Source organism: Lissotriton vulgaris, chromosome 3_2, assembly GCF_964263255.1.
Source record: "Lissotriton vulgaris chromosome 3_2, aLisVul1.2, whole genome shotgun sequence".
NCBI lineage: Eukaryota > Metazoa > Chordata > Amphibia > Caudata > Salamandridae > Lissotriton > Lissotriton vulgaris.
Genome location: NC_141690.1, coordinates 247,016,205 through 247,034,551, shown reverse-complemented (window position 1 = coordinate 247,034,551; position 18,347 = coordinate 247,016,205). Strand labels below are relative to the sequence as shown.

General features: G+C 45.5%; 1 protein-coding gene across 1 annotated transcript in view; it reads left to right on the top strand.

The window, feature by feature from the left end:
• The first annotated feature begins 1,835 nt into the window (after positions 1–1,835).
• DNAAF9 (dynein axonemal assembly factor 9) overlaps positions 1,836–18,347 on the top strand; it is an 816,325-nt gene continuing 799,813 nt past the window's right edge. Inside the window, exon 1 of the mRNA XM_086964303.1 lies at positions 1,836–2,031. Coding sequence (XP_086820429.1) covers positions 1,961–2,031 — 71 coding nt within the window. The 5' untranslated portion in view covers positions 1,836–1,960. The remainder of the gene's footprint in view (positions 2,032–18,347) is intronic.

Below are 18,347 nucleotides of genomic sequence, written 5' to 3'. Positions count from 1 at the left end.
CGTGGGCTTGAATTTGCCAAGGCTTTGTTGCCCAATCCTGGGTCCAGCGACGCCGACAGCTTCCATCTTCGTGGGACAGCTCGATCCTCCATCCTGGTCGCCGACAACGCCTCCTGGTCCGTGAGATCTTCGAGTCAAGCGTCACCCACTCACCTTGTCGAGGTGGCTACCATCCGGTGCCCTCCTGGTGCCCACTGACTACTGGCTAGTAGTCTCGAACTTGGTCCCCTCTGCTTTCAGGTGTCATCTATCTTCGAGATCCAGGCTTGGATCCAACTGAACTTTCTTCACTGGTCACCGGCCAGCATCTTTTCTTCCGGCTCCTGGTCCGTCTACGAGGATTCCCGACGTCTTTTCAGACCTATGCAGCTGCAGCCCCTGGGCTAGGTAACTTCGGCATTTCGGTGCCCCAGCATAGCCTCACTATCCAAGGGTCAGAATCTACTTTCGTTTTCTCCCTACCAGGTCGGGTTCGCCCGAGAACACTAACTTTCTAATTCCTAGCTACCATAGACTTTTGTCCCGCATCTCGCGTGAGAGTGCACACACTGCACCCGAGTCCCCTAGGCCTCCTAGACGTAATCTAACGATTCCCTAGTCAAGTCCTAGCGATTCCAAAAGCTATTAGTACTGTACTTACCTGCTAGGAATTTCGCATTCCACTTTCAGAGTATATGGTTTTTCGTGCCCCTCGGGCATTTGTATATACTGTGCTAACTTAAGTATTTTTGTAAGAGTTTTGGTTTGTGCTAAGTACCCTGTCCTCATAAAGAGTACAGGGCTGTTGTGATCTTTAAATAAATAACTGTTTATTTTCATAACACTTGTGTGGTGTCCTTTCACTTGGTATTCAAGGGGTATATGTGTGGTAAACAGCTGGCTTAACACGCCCTCTCGAGTCTTTAGCCTTAGACTGCTCGTATCCACGCTACTAGGATAGCTGGTCTATAAGGTTGACTTACAACCAATCATCAATAAGGGTTGCTGGACTGATACATAGTGTTCACTAGAATAGTGAGCACTGCATATCAGGCCACCTTCTCACACTGAGGACGCTAATGAGTTACATATATGCATTTACAACGCTAACAAGTTGCATATTTCTATTGTAAAAAATAAAAGTTGTCAGCATTAGGTTAAAACAGAGTAACATACATATTTATAAAGTTGGCCCCATGTGAGGGCCAGATGGCCGTAAGGGTCAAGAAATGAGTTGAATTACTGTCTGGGGTGCAGTTTTCAGTGCTCCGGCTTGACAGCTGAGCAGGCACTTTAAATGCATGATTTCACTTCAAATTTCAGTGAGGTGATGTGGACCAACACGCTGAAAAGCGTTAGTTTAACGCCTGATGCGTGGTACTTTGCAGGGCTGTAAAATAAAACCCTTTTTTTTTATAACGGAATCGGGAGTCTCCCGTTTGAATCGGGTATATTGGTACGTATGCGCAGGAAGTGCGGTAGCATCCTATTTTCCCAACTAAAGATGGTTCCTGAAAGTTAAAAGTGAGAAGGATCCAAAAGACTCAAAGTTCGTCTTCCCAATAGAAGATAGCGTCCCAAGCAAGATAGCGCTAGTCTCATTATTAAAGGACCAGCATTTGTTCCCAAATATAGAAGCAGTTTGCCTTTACAGAGGCACACCACTCCCCGATTAGACATGGCGCTGGTATGCCTCCTTCAGAGTTCCATCCATCCGCTCTCAAGAGAAATTAAAATAGTCCGCTCAAAGATGGCGTCTGCTCCAGAGGGTGACGCACGACTGCCCAACCCCGAATGGCTCCCTCCCTCTGCGGGGCGGGGGCTAGGCAGGGGGAGGGCGGTTAGTCCCCCTGCTCCGCCTGGGAATCAACGGGGACAGAGGGAAGGAGGGAGTGGAACGGAGAGGGACGCCTCATCTCCCAGGCATTCGGCGAGCAGCAGCGCTGCAAGGACCTGCCCGTTCTCTCGCAGATCGCGCGCCATGGCTTTCCTCAGACCCCCGGCGGCCTCGCGAGGCGCGCCCCCGCTGCAGCGCGTCACGCCCTCTGTCAGGTGAGCTGCAGGGATGCGCGCGCCCGCTCCTGTCATTTCGAACCCAACGGTTTTTGTCTGGTCTGTGTCATTTGGTTGCCCTGGTGGCGAGCAGGGGGAGGGAGGGGCTGAAGCCGCGCCCGTGTGTCATAGAAACCCCCTGGTCACAACAACAACAACAACAACACACAATGCAACGTGTCCTGGTGGGGGGCTGCAGCTCGGGGGTGGTTTTCCATTCTTCTGATGCCCATGCCACCACACAGGACACGTGGAAACGCCCCCCCCCCCATGGCCGGCCCGTGGAAACCCGCACTGCCTCCCACCCGAAGGGGTCTGTGGAAGAGAAAACACCCCCGCATCGAAAACGTGGCAATTATCGGGTCTTCGCAGGGGCGACCTCACCCATGAGCTCATCATTCTGGTGTAGCATTTGTGCTTTTATTACATTCATAGTTTATAAAATATCTGAACGTGGATACCTATGTGCAATACAGAAGTACAGTTAAACTTACAATATACACCATTGTTCATCACGTCCGTATTTATACAAATCCCTCATGTGGCCAAACGGCCGGGGTTGTTGATTTTGGAACAGAGAATCAACATCCTGTGATTCTGGGCGAATCAGTCAATCTCCCCGTGCCAAAAATAAAAAAATATTGACCTTGTGTACTGTAATTTGGGGGTCATGTAAATGTAAATGCCACCGAGTGCACGCTATGTAAAACTAACAAAAGAATATAAAAAATACATTGAAATATCCTCACTCACGTTTGTCTTGTAAATGTCACAATCACTATTGCTTATCGTGTCATTTATGTGAATGTATATTTTTTCTGGCTTGACAAAAAACAAATGCAACTATTATTTCTTTGTCTTGCGGAATAGCGGTTGGCTATTTCTGAGGCACAGTGCCTGTTCTTCCAACATGTTCTCCTGACTTCGGGTTGCTTTGTTTGACACTCCAGAATCCCGATGCTCTGTGCTGGGGTTGGTTTGGTTTCTTTTATTTCATCTGAGTACTGTCTCATGCAAAGTACATTTACACTCACTGTTGTAATTCCCACACTTCTTGTTTAGGAACCATCACCTCCTTTCATTCTAGCACTTCTGTCCATTTTATGTTAGAGCAAATGTACTTGTTAAGTGAATTAACACCTTCTCTTTAAATATGTTCATTGTTTCGGTTTCGTGCACTCTACCTAGTATTCATAAAAAGTAGATACGTTTTGCATGGGGTTATCTCTTTTTGTGATATTTACAAGTTGGTGTAAATGAACACCTACTGCCCCAGTTGGCTTTTTTGCTGGCTGCTCTCAGCCAAATGATGACCTGTGCCCTTGAAAGTGACCTTACAGCTGTTTATTAAGCTGATGCCATTTTTTGAACGCGCTTTCGAGCTCGCTTGTAAGGTGATTAAACGTGATTTATCATTGCCAAGTGATCTATTGATTGAAATGTGCTTTGTTGATGATAAGGTATCATGGTCCCCCAGCAGAGGACCTCCATGCATTTCAAATGAGCTCTTTTGTGAGGTGGCATCCGCTGTGTCAGATCAGGTGACAGTGCAGGACATGATACCACTTAAATGGACGTTCTGCTGCAGCCAGCATTGCAAAAAATATGGACAGTGTGTATAGAGATTGTTACGGGTTTTCTTTGAGACACATTTTAGTAATTATACCGTTTTAACAATCGGAGGATTTTAATTGGCTCACCTGCCTCATGCATTATATGAATACCGTGTACGTGTTTATATTTATATTTTAGCGCTTTTTTTTAAAGTTGTCACAGACTTGTTCCTTGTGCTTTGTTTTCATATCAATACATTTTCTGTCTTGTTGCTTTTGTTTAGTGTCACAGGACCCAGTCAGTGATCACTCTTCCCTGTTTGAAAACTAATGATCATGTCTGTATAATTGCTAAGTGATTATCTTGCTCCCTAGTTTTGGAAACTGAGGGCAAAATAATTTCTTAGGGAGTGAAAAAACAATCATTATAAACTTCAATAGGGTATTTTAGTGGGTTAGTACTTACGATATTTTTAATTTTAATCTTTGGGTTACTATTGTATGTATGTATGTGTATATATATATGTATGTATGTATGTGTGTATATATGTGTATATATATATATATATATCTCCACATCCACACACAGGTTGCCCCATTGAAGGGGTAACGCACAGGAAGCCGCTGGCAGCAGAAATCACAGGATGCCGCTCGCTCTCCTGATACAGCCATACGCGTTTCGAGCATACCTTTGCTCTTGTTTACTGGCACTGCAAACACAAAGGAGGCGGGCTGTTAGGAATCACATGTTTATTCATTCACAATAGGTCCCGCCCCAGTGGGCTATGGCATTATGGTCCTGATAGTCCTCAATACAGCCAAAAGACCTTGCATTTCCTTATAAAAGCCAAGTGGACACCGCTCCCTCAGTGATTGAAAAGTTAATTTTTTTTAGCGGAAAGCGTCTCTCGCACCTCTGTAGAAAACCGCCAATATCACAGCGGCTCAGGCCCCCTTCGTTCTCGAAAGTACTTGTAATCACCAGCACTAGAGAGCCGCTGAACAGCGCAGCAGAGCACCTTCGCGACCGGACTAGCCGCCTTTTTATCCACACACAGGTTGCCCCATTGACGGTGCTGCATACGAAGGGGTAACGCACCAGGCATCGCCTTTTTATCCACACACAGGTTGCCCCATTGAAGGTGCTGCATACGAAGGGGTAACCACCATGTATGAATTTGCTCAGCCTAGTTCTCTCAGCTCTCAAGGGTATCGAACTGGCACTGAAGGTCATTTTAGGGCAACTCCCAAAGCTATTAGACCAAGATAGAAACGTGGCCCGGAGAACGCACGCTACACTCCAGTCACTATTTTGCATCTCAACATGAGAAGAGACTCTCAGGGATAAATTAATAGGATTGTACATGAACATCCATTATATTGTAGTATGACTGATCAATCCGTACCATCCTTGCAGTCGGAAGCTACCTTGATGTCATCTGACTATATATCAAGCAGGAAAGTGTTATGTTTCTATCTAGGACCCTAATTCGATATTTCTGATTCATGCCCATATTTGGTTATAATCAATTATATCCTCATGAAGGCCTAAGAATCATATCCATATTCAGCGATAGCCCATGCAGTCCAAACCACAGCCCCGGCTACTCCCATCGACTCCTAGAAAGCACAACGCGTTCTTTAAACAAACCAAGCCTCCAGCAGCCCCGGGAAATTCCCCCCCCATGCTTTTGTTTTGATTTGAAAAAGAACTCCTGAAGTCCAGAAAGAACTGTTAGTTCCTAATGACGTCTTATGTCCAACCTTACGTCAAACCCGGCACCTTTCAGGTATAAATATACTAACAGTTGCCTTAAGCAAACACACGGTGGTTTGGAGCAGAGCGGCCATCTACTTGCCCGAGAGCCCAGCTGATGCGAGAGCCCACGGAAGCTGCCCCTCCCGTTTGACGCACTGAGAGAGACGCTGTCTTTTTCTCCAGCCGAGAAAATCCAGCTCCGGTGTTTCCAGCCTACTCTTGCGGGTGGCTGGGATATCGAGTCCTGAGGAAAGAGATACCAGACCTCCCACATTCTATTACCAAGGTACGGAGCTGACTAAACCCTTGAGAGAATTCTTAATGCAGATTCTTGGCAAAACTATCTTAACCAACTTAACTTAAACTGCTACTTACTTACTCCTTCCCAAGTATTAGGCTTAGGTCAGGTACACCGGGGTAGGCTTAGTTAGAAGCACCAGTTGAGTACGTTAGTCAGTGTATTTATGTATGAATATATTTTATCCATTTTAAAGTATCATATGGCTAAGAAACCATATCAATGCTTTTACAGTATTTCGTAATACTACTTTTACTGTACGCACTTTACTTTATAAGTATTGCAATTGTGGCAATTAATTTCTCTTGCATGAGAAAGAAGACTGCTCAATAAATAACACCTTTTATTGAAATTGCCCGTCTCTCTATTTCTCTGCACCCTGGAGAAACTAAGTATTCACGATTGACTGAGTGAAATAGCTGCCTATTGTTTTCACACGACTCTAGAGATACACTCTTATTCTGAGGGAGCAAAGTTGTCATGTTTATGCGGTTGTCAGAAACTGAATCCCTTCTTGTCTGAGCCAGGGAAGTTCACCCCTCCCTATTCATTCAAGAAAGTTTCTAGTGACCTCTGAGCTAGCTGGCGCAAACCTGAATTAAGTTTAACATAGTCAGTAGAGACCTAGATGACCTCAGTCCTAAGAGTCTACACTGCTGTTTGTTATTCCAATGCGCAGAGCCTATTGGGAAAATAGGAACTACACTACAAAAGTCAACGAATCCCTTGTAATAACACATCCCACTATCCTCCAGCTGCCCCTTGAGGCTACCGCTTTTGTGATCATAATAAAATATGTACCTGTACTGCAGCCGGAACAAATCGTGCTCATTGCTGGGGAATTTAAGCAGTAATTCCATATCTAAAGACATTATCATGATGCGGTGAGTCTTATTGTTAGGCACCAGGAGGGAAGAAGGAGACTGCGTAGTTATAAATCCCCATGATGCACAACTGACTGGTTTTGTATTGCATAGTCTGTCCAGCTAAATACACTATAGAGGCAGTGTGAGAAGTTGGCCCGATATGCAGTGTTCACTATTCTAGCGATCACTATGCATCGGTCCAAACGACCCTTATGGTGATTGGTTGTAAGTCAACCTTAGACCAGCTATCCTAGTAGCGTGGATACGAGCAGTCTTCGGGCTAAACTCTAGAGGGCGTGTTAAGCCAGCTGTTATACCATCACATACCCCTTGAACACCAAGTGAAAGGACACCACACAAGTGTTATGAAAATAAACAGTGTATTTATTAGAATCACAACAGCCCTGTACTCTTTATGAGGACAGGGTACTAAGCACACAACGAAACTCTTAGGAAAATACTTCAAGTGCACAATCAATACAAGTGCCCGAGTGCACAGAAAGTTTAGTGGTCTCGGGCGGACCCGATAAGGCAAGTCGGAAGCGATAGAGACTCGGGACCCTTAAATAAGGAGGCTATGCGGGCACCGAAATGCCGAAGTTACCTAGCCCCAAGGGCTGCGGCTGCACAAGTCTTTACAGACGTCGGGAGTCTTCGCTGACGAGCCAGGAGCCGGAAGGAAGGAGTTGCTGGCCGGCGACCAGTGGAAATAGTTCGTAGAGATCCAAGCCTGGATCAGAGATAGATGACACCTGAAAGCAGAGGGGACCAAGTTCGTACTACTAGCCAGTAGTCAGAGGGTACCAGGAGGGCACCGGATGGTCGTCACCTCGACTAGGTGAGTGGGCGACGCTAGGCTCTGCAGACTCACGGACCAGGAGGCGTTGTCGGCGACCAGGATGGAGGTGCGAGCTGTCCCACGAAGGTTGATGCTGTCGGCGTCGCTGGGCCCAGGATTGGGGCAACAAGCCTTGGCAAATTTCAGGGCCACGTGGTGGGCCTAAAGTGGCGTCTTGAGTGGACCAGGAGGGTCCGGGGTGCTCCTCTCGCAGAAGGGAGCAAAGGCCAGTCTGGAGCAACCAGACCAGCAGCGTTGGTTGTCAGGTGTCGTCAAGAAGGTCACAAGCCAGCGGCTAGTGACCGGACAACGTGCTGAACAGCAAAGAGCAGAAGGGCCCCACGCAGATCGTGGAGATGCTGGGAGGCTGCACTTCGGTGCTGGAGCTGCTCAGGGTCGGGGCTTCTCGGACCCCAGAGCACTCACCAGAGGATCCCTCAGTGGTCGTGCTGGTTTAAGAAAGCGTGCAGGTTTTGATGATGGCCGGTCCCTCGAGGTCTCGTCGCACCCACGGATCTCAGCTGAGCTGACGATGTGGGTAGAGGTCAGAGGTGCCAGGGAAGCCGGTTCTCGTCGAGCTGGGCAGTCGGATTCCTGAGGAAGGACTTGCAGCAAACCGCAGAGTTCTTAGATGGTGCCTGCGGATGCAGGGTAACTACTCCTTAGCCACAAGGGAGAAATCTTGAGAAGAGTCGAGAGTTCCTTTCGTAGAAAGTATTCTTGATTCAAAGATGATCTAATTTGGAAGGGTCCCCGCTCCTGCCTTTATCCTAAAGAAAGGGGTGGGTACACGACTAGGTCCTGCCCTAGGGGTGGGACCAGGAAGGGGGGTAGTTACACCCCTCTCCCCTGCCGGACTTTCCCCAGGTCAGGGGCTGGGCGCCCCTGGAACTGGTTCTAGCCGGCAGATGCGTAGTGAGCACCGGGGTGCCACTCCGCAGTCACCTTCTGGTAAAGCCCTGCCTACCCAGGATACACAAAACCCTGTCTGGGATGGTGCGAACACCGCCCCGGACAGGAAACCCTTTGTCCAAGCTCTCCTCGCTGGAAGGACTCCCAGCAGCAGGAGGTCAGACTCGTGTCTGTGGTGGCAGCATCCATTTTGTGGAGCTGAGGCTTCAGTTAACTTTAACCGGGGTTCACAGTTACGTACATGTCGTGTCCCTCTAGAAGGGCGGAATGCTAACCTCGTCGCCAGCATTGGTGAGGGGTCAGCATCCCGATTCGTATGACACCTTACTCGACATGTCTTGATAACGCGACACCGAAGTTACTAATATGGTACGCGTTATCATGGAACAGCCATTGGGTCTTGGTTCCGCAAGCTGCAACCGGGCTCGGCTCGTGCCAGAGCCCAATTCACACGGTTCCATGCACTCTGCCTTCAGGATTGTCAAGGCCTGCCATAGGAGTGACTGATAGGAACTCGGGTGTCCATTTTAGGGTTAGATATAGGGATACTATACCTAAAGCAACGGGCGAGTACGCCACGTTGCCCCAGCTGTCGCGCAGCCAGTTGTGTCAGATTTAGATGGCCATCCAGGGGTGGCATAATACATGCTTCAGCCCCTGGTAGGCCCTGGGTACACCGATGCCCTGAGTTACAGGGTCTGACAAGGTGGCCCAGTTCCAATTGGGTAATGCACCTAAGGTACACATCAATTTAGCGAGAGAACAGCTAGGCTGTGGGTCTGATTGGCAGGCCCACAGCCCGAGAAAGTCGTAAACCAGTGAAACAAAAGCAAAAAATCTGGGTGATCATAGGATTGCAGACCCTACTCTCCTACAGGCAGTATCTCAGAGCTATTTTTACAGGCCCCTTTTTGTGCTGCTTTGCTCAATACTGCTCTAACGAGACTTCTTGTAAGCAGGACACTAGCATCACCATGTGCCATTCCAAAATACAATTGCTTCTCTGTCATGGCCAATGTTGACTGGCTGGATAAATGTAATTGTATGCATAGGATCGAACATGGGTGGGGGTCACAAAAATCTTACTGTTCTAATGGTGCACATAGCCAAATGAAGCGACATGGACCCTGGCCATGAACTCTGGCCTAGTTCTAATGTTAATGTGCCCAGCATTGAAGAGCTGTCAAAGAATGCCAAAACCTGGATGCATTCCACTGATCCTAAACTCACCCACACTCCAACACGCTCCTCTACCACTTTGGTACTCAACGAAGTGCAACTCTTTTATTCAACAGCAAGTACCAGATGTCACCCCAAGTCATGGCATAAATACTGCCCCAATTGCTCAGGACATTCTTGTTCTTTTTTTGAAAATTGCTGTTTAAATTGATAGATGCTAACTGGGGGACTATATGATAAATGAATATCTGAACATTTGTTTACATGAGACATGGTCACATATAAATCAGCGCATGAATGGTTTTTATTCAGTAATGACGCCAGCTATACCAGCTACACATGGCCACAACAGTGGTGGTCTTTTGACCATAATTAATGCTGCATTGTCTTGTAAAATAGTCAATGCGCTTTAAGAATCGCCACATTTTCAGGTAATTTATCTATCTTTTGTATCACAATCATTCATAATCCTAATTAATTTCTACCATAGCAACTTTAACTGCAGAATCCAGCAATAGTGGACTAATTGGACTCTGCACTAAGCGATGTAATAGGTAGGACAAAGGAGGATTTTGCCATATTATAGGGAGGGGATTTCATTTGTCGGCTCTTTCCCATTTCTAGTAGCACTGTTTGCGGACTATGGGATAACAATGCAGCTGACCATTCGCACTTCAAACGTAACCTATTTGGTGAGTTGCTATTAGAATTATGGTGCGACAGAACCTTGTTCTGACTATACTGGCAGAGGAGGCAATCACCAGCGAAGTGATCCTTGCTGGCAATGGCAGTGGTAGTCTTATTGACTTCATTGCCTTATCAAAAGAGATGGGGGAGAAAGCGTCCTATTTCACCATCCTCCACTGTGACATGAGTGACCATAACCACTTGGTTTAAACTTATCCTTGTGACAGTTTCCATCACATCATACACTATCCCTTCAATTGAATACACTAAAATCTGGGGTATTTGCCCTAAGTAGGCAGACATTGACACAGGGGAAATAAGAGAATCTTTGTTAGGGTTAACATGAAAAATCTTATGGTATGTCTTGATTGCAAAGCTAAACCACTAGATATACTGGAGGCATACACTGAACTATGCAAATGTACCTCAGAACTGCTAACAGCCCCTTCAAAGCTTGCCACAGTAAGGATAGATACGTGATTTGATAGTTCCTGCTCAAAAGCACACAGCCTCTTAAAAAGTGACCTGATAAAAGATACCCAGGGACCTTGACGAAGTGCAACATTGCAGAAGCCATTACAAAGCCATGATAGTTAGAGAATGCAAGTGTTACTAATGATGTGTCCCTGCTCTGGAAAGTGGGTGAATTAATCCTATTTTGTAAGCGGACATATTGTCATAACTTATGTAACTATACAGTCCTCCACATTGGTGACACTTTACCAAGGACTGTGACCCAAACACCTAGGGAGTGGACAATATCCCCATCCCAGGGGAAGGCGACCAACTGACAGTCTCAGTAGAAGAGGTAAATCTGGCAGTAAAATGGTACTCTAGCAACAAAGCTCCAGGTCCGGATTGGTTCCCCATCGACCTTTTCAAACACAACATCGATCTTTGGACACCACTTCTAACTAATGTACGGAATAGCAGAATCGTCTGTGTCCCACCTAAGTCTTGGTCAAATGGAGTCATTGTCCTGATAAAAAAAAAAGAGGACAGAGAGGGCCCCTTTTGTTATTGCCCGATGTCACTTAATGACTCAACGGCAAACGTGATTGACAGGATACTGTTGGACCTCTTGGAGACCTGGGCAGCCGAGAAGGGCTGCCCTGTAACTACTATGAGGGCCCTTTCTGTTGCATATCCCGTGATTACAATTCCTGGCCACTGGTCGCAACCTCCCCTTCCCAGCCTAGCCACAGGTCCATTGTTAAACTTCTGAGCCAAAATTGTCGCTCATTAGTTAAACACCACTTGGATGTCTATGACCTGCTTCAAAATGTTTTCCCTGATTTCCTCTTCTTGACCGAGACTTGGTCAGCCGAGGACACAGTGGTGGAACCTGGTCTGGCTCTTCCCCATGGATACAGTATTTTGATACCGAACAGAGCGGTAATATTTAGATCTGGCTATATGTGTTCTTTTGTAAAGGCGCCTGTGGTGGGGTGTGAATGCGGAATCTTCCGGATTTCATTCCAAACCAGCTACACTATGTCTGGGTTATTATTCTACCTCCCGCCAGGACCTTCTAAGGAGTTCAGAGCCGCTCTCATTGAAGTCGTAAGCCGCCTAGCGATGAGAGCTGCTAACTTCAGTGTTATTGGAGACCTGAATCTGCACCTGGATAGTTCTCAGTACATGGAAATCACCAATTTTTTGGCTGATCTCGGGCGTGCCAGCTGAGCCAACGGGTCCAGGGCTCAACGCACTCTGCAGGCCTTTTATTAGACCCGGTCTTTTCCAACTTGTATTCCCTTACGGTCCATGCCCCATCACCGGTATGCTGGTCTGATCATTTCTTAATATCTATGACACTGGCAGATATCGAGTTGGTCAAGAGGGCTCCCGAAAAGTTCTCTCTTAGGTGCCCATGCCATACACTTGATATTGCTCAATTCCATGAGCTCCTTGCTACCACCACGCCTAAAATGCCACCTGATCCCGAGTTGGCTGATAGAGCATTTTCGTGTTGGATCTTCCACGCTCTGGATTCCCTGGTCCCTGCTAGATGGTCTACATGTCGTAGCACCAATTCAAGCGCATGGTACAATGGTAGGTTAGCCTCCCTGCATAAAGGATGTAAAAAGCTGGAACGTGCATGCAGAAGAGGTTATGACCCTATGCTACAGCTGGGGTGTGGAATTTAATAAAATATCTACTTGTCCTTGGGGCAGGTTGCTTCATAAATCTACTTGTCCTGTAACAAAATCCACTTGTCCCTTTGGTGCCATGTAGTGCGGCGACATGTTTTGGCAGTAATCTCCTTATATAAGAGCTTGGATATAGACTCTATGATTATGCCAGGGCTCATACCATAGTAGTGTTTGAATACTTGCAATCCCCTCATGTTGACATGTTTCCGCAGATCTACATACTGGGGCTGTAGGAAGTGGTAAGCAATAGTTCCAGGGTTGCAATGCCCCTTTGAGTCTGTGTAAACCTACTATCTTGCATGTTTTAAGGGTTTTCAACAACTCTTCTCTGATCTTTTCCCATACTGAGAAATGTTGGAAATTTCCTCTCGCAAACGGCAGAGTTGAGGAAAAAAGTGGTTGGAGGGAAAGTGAACTTGCATACACTCAGATTTTCGCATGAGCAAATCTACACATGTATGTTTGCTCATGCTAAAATGCAGTTTACAAGTATTTTCTAGGAGTAGCATGTGAAATCATGAAAGCCGTATAGCTGCTCTTAAAGCAAGGACATATGCCATGGGTGCACTTTTGAATTTTTATTTAATAATTGGGCCCCTAATTTGGTCTGGTGTTAACCATGACCTTTTGTGTTTATTAAAATTCTGTCTCTCTCTCTCTCTGTATTGGATGGCTTTATTGTGAATGACCGCATTGTGCTATTTCACAAGGAGCATATCGGCACACATAGTAGTTTTGTTCACTGCCAGTAACTACTGCGGCAGTATATGCTTTTTGAGAGCTAATTTGTTTTTGCTTTTGCCAATGTTTGTTATTATGGTGAGGGCCCGGCAGCTCCCACACCAATAATTTTTTACAAAAACCATGCCAAAACAATTCACACATCGACAAAACTAAAAAGCTTACCACCAATTTCAATCCTACATGCTTTGCCAATGCTTGTTTATTTGTTTCCCATAATTTTATTGAAACTGGTTACACAGATTTTCCATTATAAATATTTTTGGGAAATATTAGCATGTAACAGATTTTCCTAAATGATACTGCAAATAAATGGTACCTGAATTTTTACAGATGTTGAGCGAAATATTTTATTTTCAAAACAAAGAATCATCAATCTTGCTTTCAAGCGTTTGCAAATATTTGCATCCAATCAGAGAGCGTTCTGGGAGCATTCTACATATCCTCAAATTGCTCAACTTTGAAAACGCGTGTACACATTTTTATACTGGAACCACTGTCGGTAGTGCAGGCAGCGCTTACAACATTTACTTAGAGCGCTCACCCTAATAAAGGCTTTCAATTAATTAACCATAAATACAAGTTTGAACAGCATTAACATATGGAAACAAATATGACCTTAACTGCAGACAGTGCCCTTCTCTGAACCATGATGTGGTACTGAAAACTGGCAGCCAAAGGGTTTGTGCTGCAGGGGGTTGGGCCTACTTGTCCCAAGGACAAAATACACATGAAAACTTATTGCACTTGACCCCAAACAATTTGTGTTGGGAGTCGGGCTATAGGAATTCCACATCCCTGGTTACAGGGATGTTACCAGCTGGCCATTAAGGAATATTATAGGGCAATCCAGTCTGAGCGGGCAGCATACTATTCAGATGTGATCAGAAATAGTAACAACCCTTCTAAAAGTATCTTCTCTTTAGTAAAGGAGCTCAAAACCTCGGCAGATATTACAATACACTCTGTATTATCTGATTCACATTGTGAGGCTCTTGCCTCCTTTTTTGTGAAGAAGGTGGAAACAAAATATAGATCCTTCCCTCAACATGCAGTCTATAAGGAGCCTGTGTCTAGACACTCATGCAGTCATACTTTGGCTGCTTTTCCACCTATCTCTTAAGAGGAGCTTGTTGTGCTTTGCCATAAGATTAAATCAGGCTCTCCTGCTGACCCCTTTAAGCCAGACCAATTTTTGAAATCTCTACCCGTGTTCTTACCCTCTTTGAGCCATTTGATCTGTCCCTGTTTACATTTGCTGTCCCCAGAGCTTGGAACCAAGCCAGCGTGGTCTCTTTGCTGAAAAAGCCCAAGCTTGATACGTCAAAACCGGAGAACTTCCGACCCATCACTCTACTGCCCTGGGTCTCCAAGATTTTGGAGGCCTATAATAATTCTATTCTGACAGTCTATCTGGAGGAGAACAACTTACTGGACCCATATCAGAATGGTTTTCGGCCGGGTCACAGTACGGAATCAGCTCTCCTAGCTGTGACCGAGCATCTGAGGGGGGGCTCTAGATGAGGGTCGCACATCTGCACTGATTTTGTTAGATCTCAGTGCCGCATTTGACACCGTCTCCCACCAGATCCTGTTGCAGAGGTTGGAGGAGGTGGGCATCACAAACTCTGCCCTTGAGTGGTTCATCTCCTTTTTAGCTGACAGGACCTTCCTGGTTGCAGTTCCCCTTTTTGCTTCCGAGATCCATACCATCAAATATGGGGTACCGCAGGGCTCAGCGTTGAGCCCAACATTGTTCAATCTATATGTACAACCATTGGCAGCAGTGGCAAAAAGCAGAGGGCTCACAGCAGTGTCCTATGTGGACAACACACAGTTGGTAGTAGCACTCTCGGATGACTCTGGACAGGACGCATGTAAGTTCCAGAGGGATCTGGAGATCATCTCTGAGTGGATGACTGCCAACTGTCTTCAGCTCAACTCCAACAAGTCCGAGGTACTGCTGGTCGGGAGAGACACCGAGCTGTGGTGTGAGCGCTGGAGGCCTGCTAAGCTGGTGGTAAAAAATCTGGGTGTGTGGGTAGACTCCACCTTTAGCTTTCAGACACGAACAAAGAAAGTAGCAGGAACCTGCTTTGGCATTCTATGGGGGCTCAAACCAGTCCTAGGGTTTTTCGACCCGTCCATGAGGCAGGTGATTGTCCAGGCATCCATTCTGTCTAGACTGGATTATGCCAACTCCCTCTACGTGGGAGCCAATAAGGCAGAAATTACAAGACTGCAAAGGGTCCAGAATGCTGCAGCTAGAACCCTGTTGGGTCTGCCAGGATATGCCCCACCTCCAGTGCTATCCGTCGACTACATTGGTTGCCTGTGGCAAAACGCATGGAGTTCAAGATTCTCTGCATATCTTTTAAAATATTAAATCTTTCCTCTCCAGACATCCTGGCCAATCTGCTTACACCATACACCTCCTCCCGCAACCTCCGTCTGTGGGCCAGCATCTGGCGGTTGTTCTGCGTTCAAGGATGAGCTTGTGCTGGCGGATGCTCCTTCGGTGTATTGGAGCCAAACTTTGGAATACGCTTCCCATCGCCATTCGCAGCATGAGAAACTACTTGGCATTCCGTAAGGCTATCAAAACGTACCTCTTTCCTCCACTATAGGCTGTTTCTGTTGTCTTTTGTTCTGCTGTTTTCTGCTTCAGACGCACCTTTCCTGGGGCAACTGTGCACTATATAAAACCGCATAGCATAGCATTAGCATCAGCACAATACTGGTTCAGAAGAGGGCAAGGAACCATAGCCTGAACCTCTATCTCATGATTAGCAAGTATGTTCACAATAAGCGGGAGTGCTTATACCTCGCTTGTGTGAACCACAGCTTAGTATTCAATAACGTCCACAGCGGTAGACCATGGACTTGAATGCAGGCTATGGGGGCTGAACCTTGGATTGTATACATTCTGTCTAAGCTAGATGAGGATGTAGTGGGCAGTGTTAAATATGGGCCTAAATATGGGCCCAAAGGAGAATGCACACACCCCTTTAAGATCAGGAGGGGCATAAGAAAAGGCTGTGTACCTGCCCCTTTTTATTGTTTAGCCTCTATATTAATGACCTGGAGACATACCTTGCTAGAGGTAGAGACTGCTTCCCCCCCCCCCCCCCTCCCCCCACCAAGGGCTGGAACAGGATGTTTGCCAGTCCTCATGTATGCTGATGACTATATCCTTATGTCTAGAACAGGGGTTGGTTTACAGAGGTTGCTGGACAGATTTGTTGAGAATATGGACAGCCTGGGGTTGCAAATAAACAAGACCAAATTCTTCACAATTATATGCTTACGACCCAAGAGCAAGGTGAGCCTGTTTCAGATAAGTGGCATCAAACTTCAAACTTGTGCCGACTTTAATCTATTTACGGATATCTTTCGACAATAAATGCACTTGGAAACACCTGATAAAAGTGAGGTGCATTGCATGTAATTGGGGCAGAATAGGGCATCCATATTCAAGTTTGCAAAGAAACTGGGATCCACTTCCCTAAAAGCAATAATGAATATATACAAAGCCAGATGCATCTCGGCTGCCTGTTATGGAGTGGTATCCGGGGCCTCTGGGAACTGGTACAGTTACAAGTTGGCGAAAAGATTTTTTGGGGTAAACGACTACCTGGGAGCGTACCTCTAACCACATTCCAAGTTAGGTCTAAAAACACCTGGGGTACACTATCCAGATAGTCCCAATACTGTTTTGGATATAAATTTGAAGTCAATCTGAAGCAACACTCAATCAAGTGGTGATCACAGATTGCTTGACACAGATTGCTTGAATTTAGACAAAGCCTGGAACGTCAATTTTCGAACCTATTTGTAAGCAATTAGACGTCACAATCTTATTGATAATCCACAGAATCTAGAAATGCGCTCCAAAGTAATTGTCAAAAATGAACTCTTGGTCCTTATGGTAAGTAAACCAGATGAATCGGAGTTTGGTAGAAGGATGGTGGGGGCTTATGCACCATACCTAATATATTTTTCCCAGTATACAAAGATATTATCTGGGAAGATTTCGTCTTAACATGACCCATCTGTTGGGTTCATTCCCATCACAGGCATATTGCGATAAAGATCTCATGGTTTGCCCATCTGACCCCATACCTACTCAATCACAGTTGCACTTTGTTTTCTTTTGTTACCTTTATAGGGTCCCTTGAAAAAACATTTTAGTCCCACTGCTAAGAAATCTTACTATTAGATCTTGTAGATCAGCTTTACTTTAACTGCAACTATTACAAACAGAAATGGTATGCCACACAGTATACATGTTCATTGCAGCCTCCATAAGGCTGCGCAAAAGGGTCTGAAAATCACTGTACTGCAACAAATGCACTTTATTCCATTGCCATAATGTTGCTACCACCATTGCGCTAGGCCCTTTGGCAGTGTATTCTAAAATAACGTTTTTTACCCCTGGTCTTTTAGTGATTGTAAGCGCTGCAGAATTTGAACATGGATTGACGATTTAATTTTCCTGTGCAGACTTGTTTTATCATTTTATTCACCATGGTCAGTTATTAATTGTACTGTACCCAATGCACTTTATATTTTGTTGCTAATATTCGGCTATTTTGCTGAGCCAGGCTCCTGAAAGCGCTCATGCCTGGCTTTCTAAGTGATCGTAAATGCTGTGGATTTTGAATATGGGTTGACCAACTGATCCTTAATGTGTAGATATGTTTTCTTTGTCCCTACCACCTAGATTTTGCAGAGTTGTTTTGTTTTAACTGCCTCCTATAAGGCTGCGAGAAGTGGTCGAAAAATAACTATACAGCAATGAATGCACGTTATTCCATAGCTGCCATTTTGCTGCTCCCGCTGCGCCAGGCCTTGGCAGTGCATTGTAAAAGAACGTTTTTCACGCCTGTTCTATTAGTGATTGTAAATGCTGGGGAACTTGAATATGGATAGACAACTTGCTTCTTTATTTATTATAGTCTGATATTAGTTGCACTGAAACGAATGAATTTTACATAGTGCTGCTCCTATTTTGCTATTGTGCCGTGCCCGGTCCCCGAAAGCGCCCATGCCATAAGTTATAAGTGGTTTTAAATGTTTTGAATTTTTGAGTATGGGTTGATGAACTGAACCTTAATGTTTAGATATGTTTTTTAGCCCCCACCACTTACATTCTGCAGACCCTATCTGCAATTAGTATAATTAGAAATTATGTTACATAGTATATAGGTTTATTGCAGCTACTGCAAAAGCTGTGCAAAGTGACTGGAAACAATTGCATTACAATTAATGCTCTTTACACCTTCGCTGCTATCGTTTTGCTATTCCTATTATGCCAAGTCCTGGCA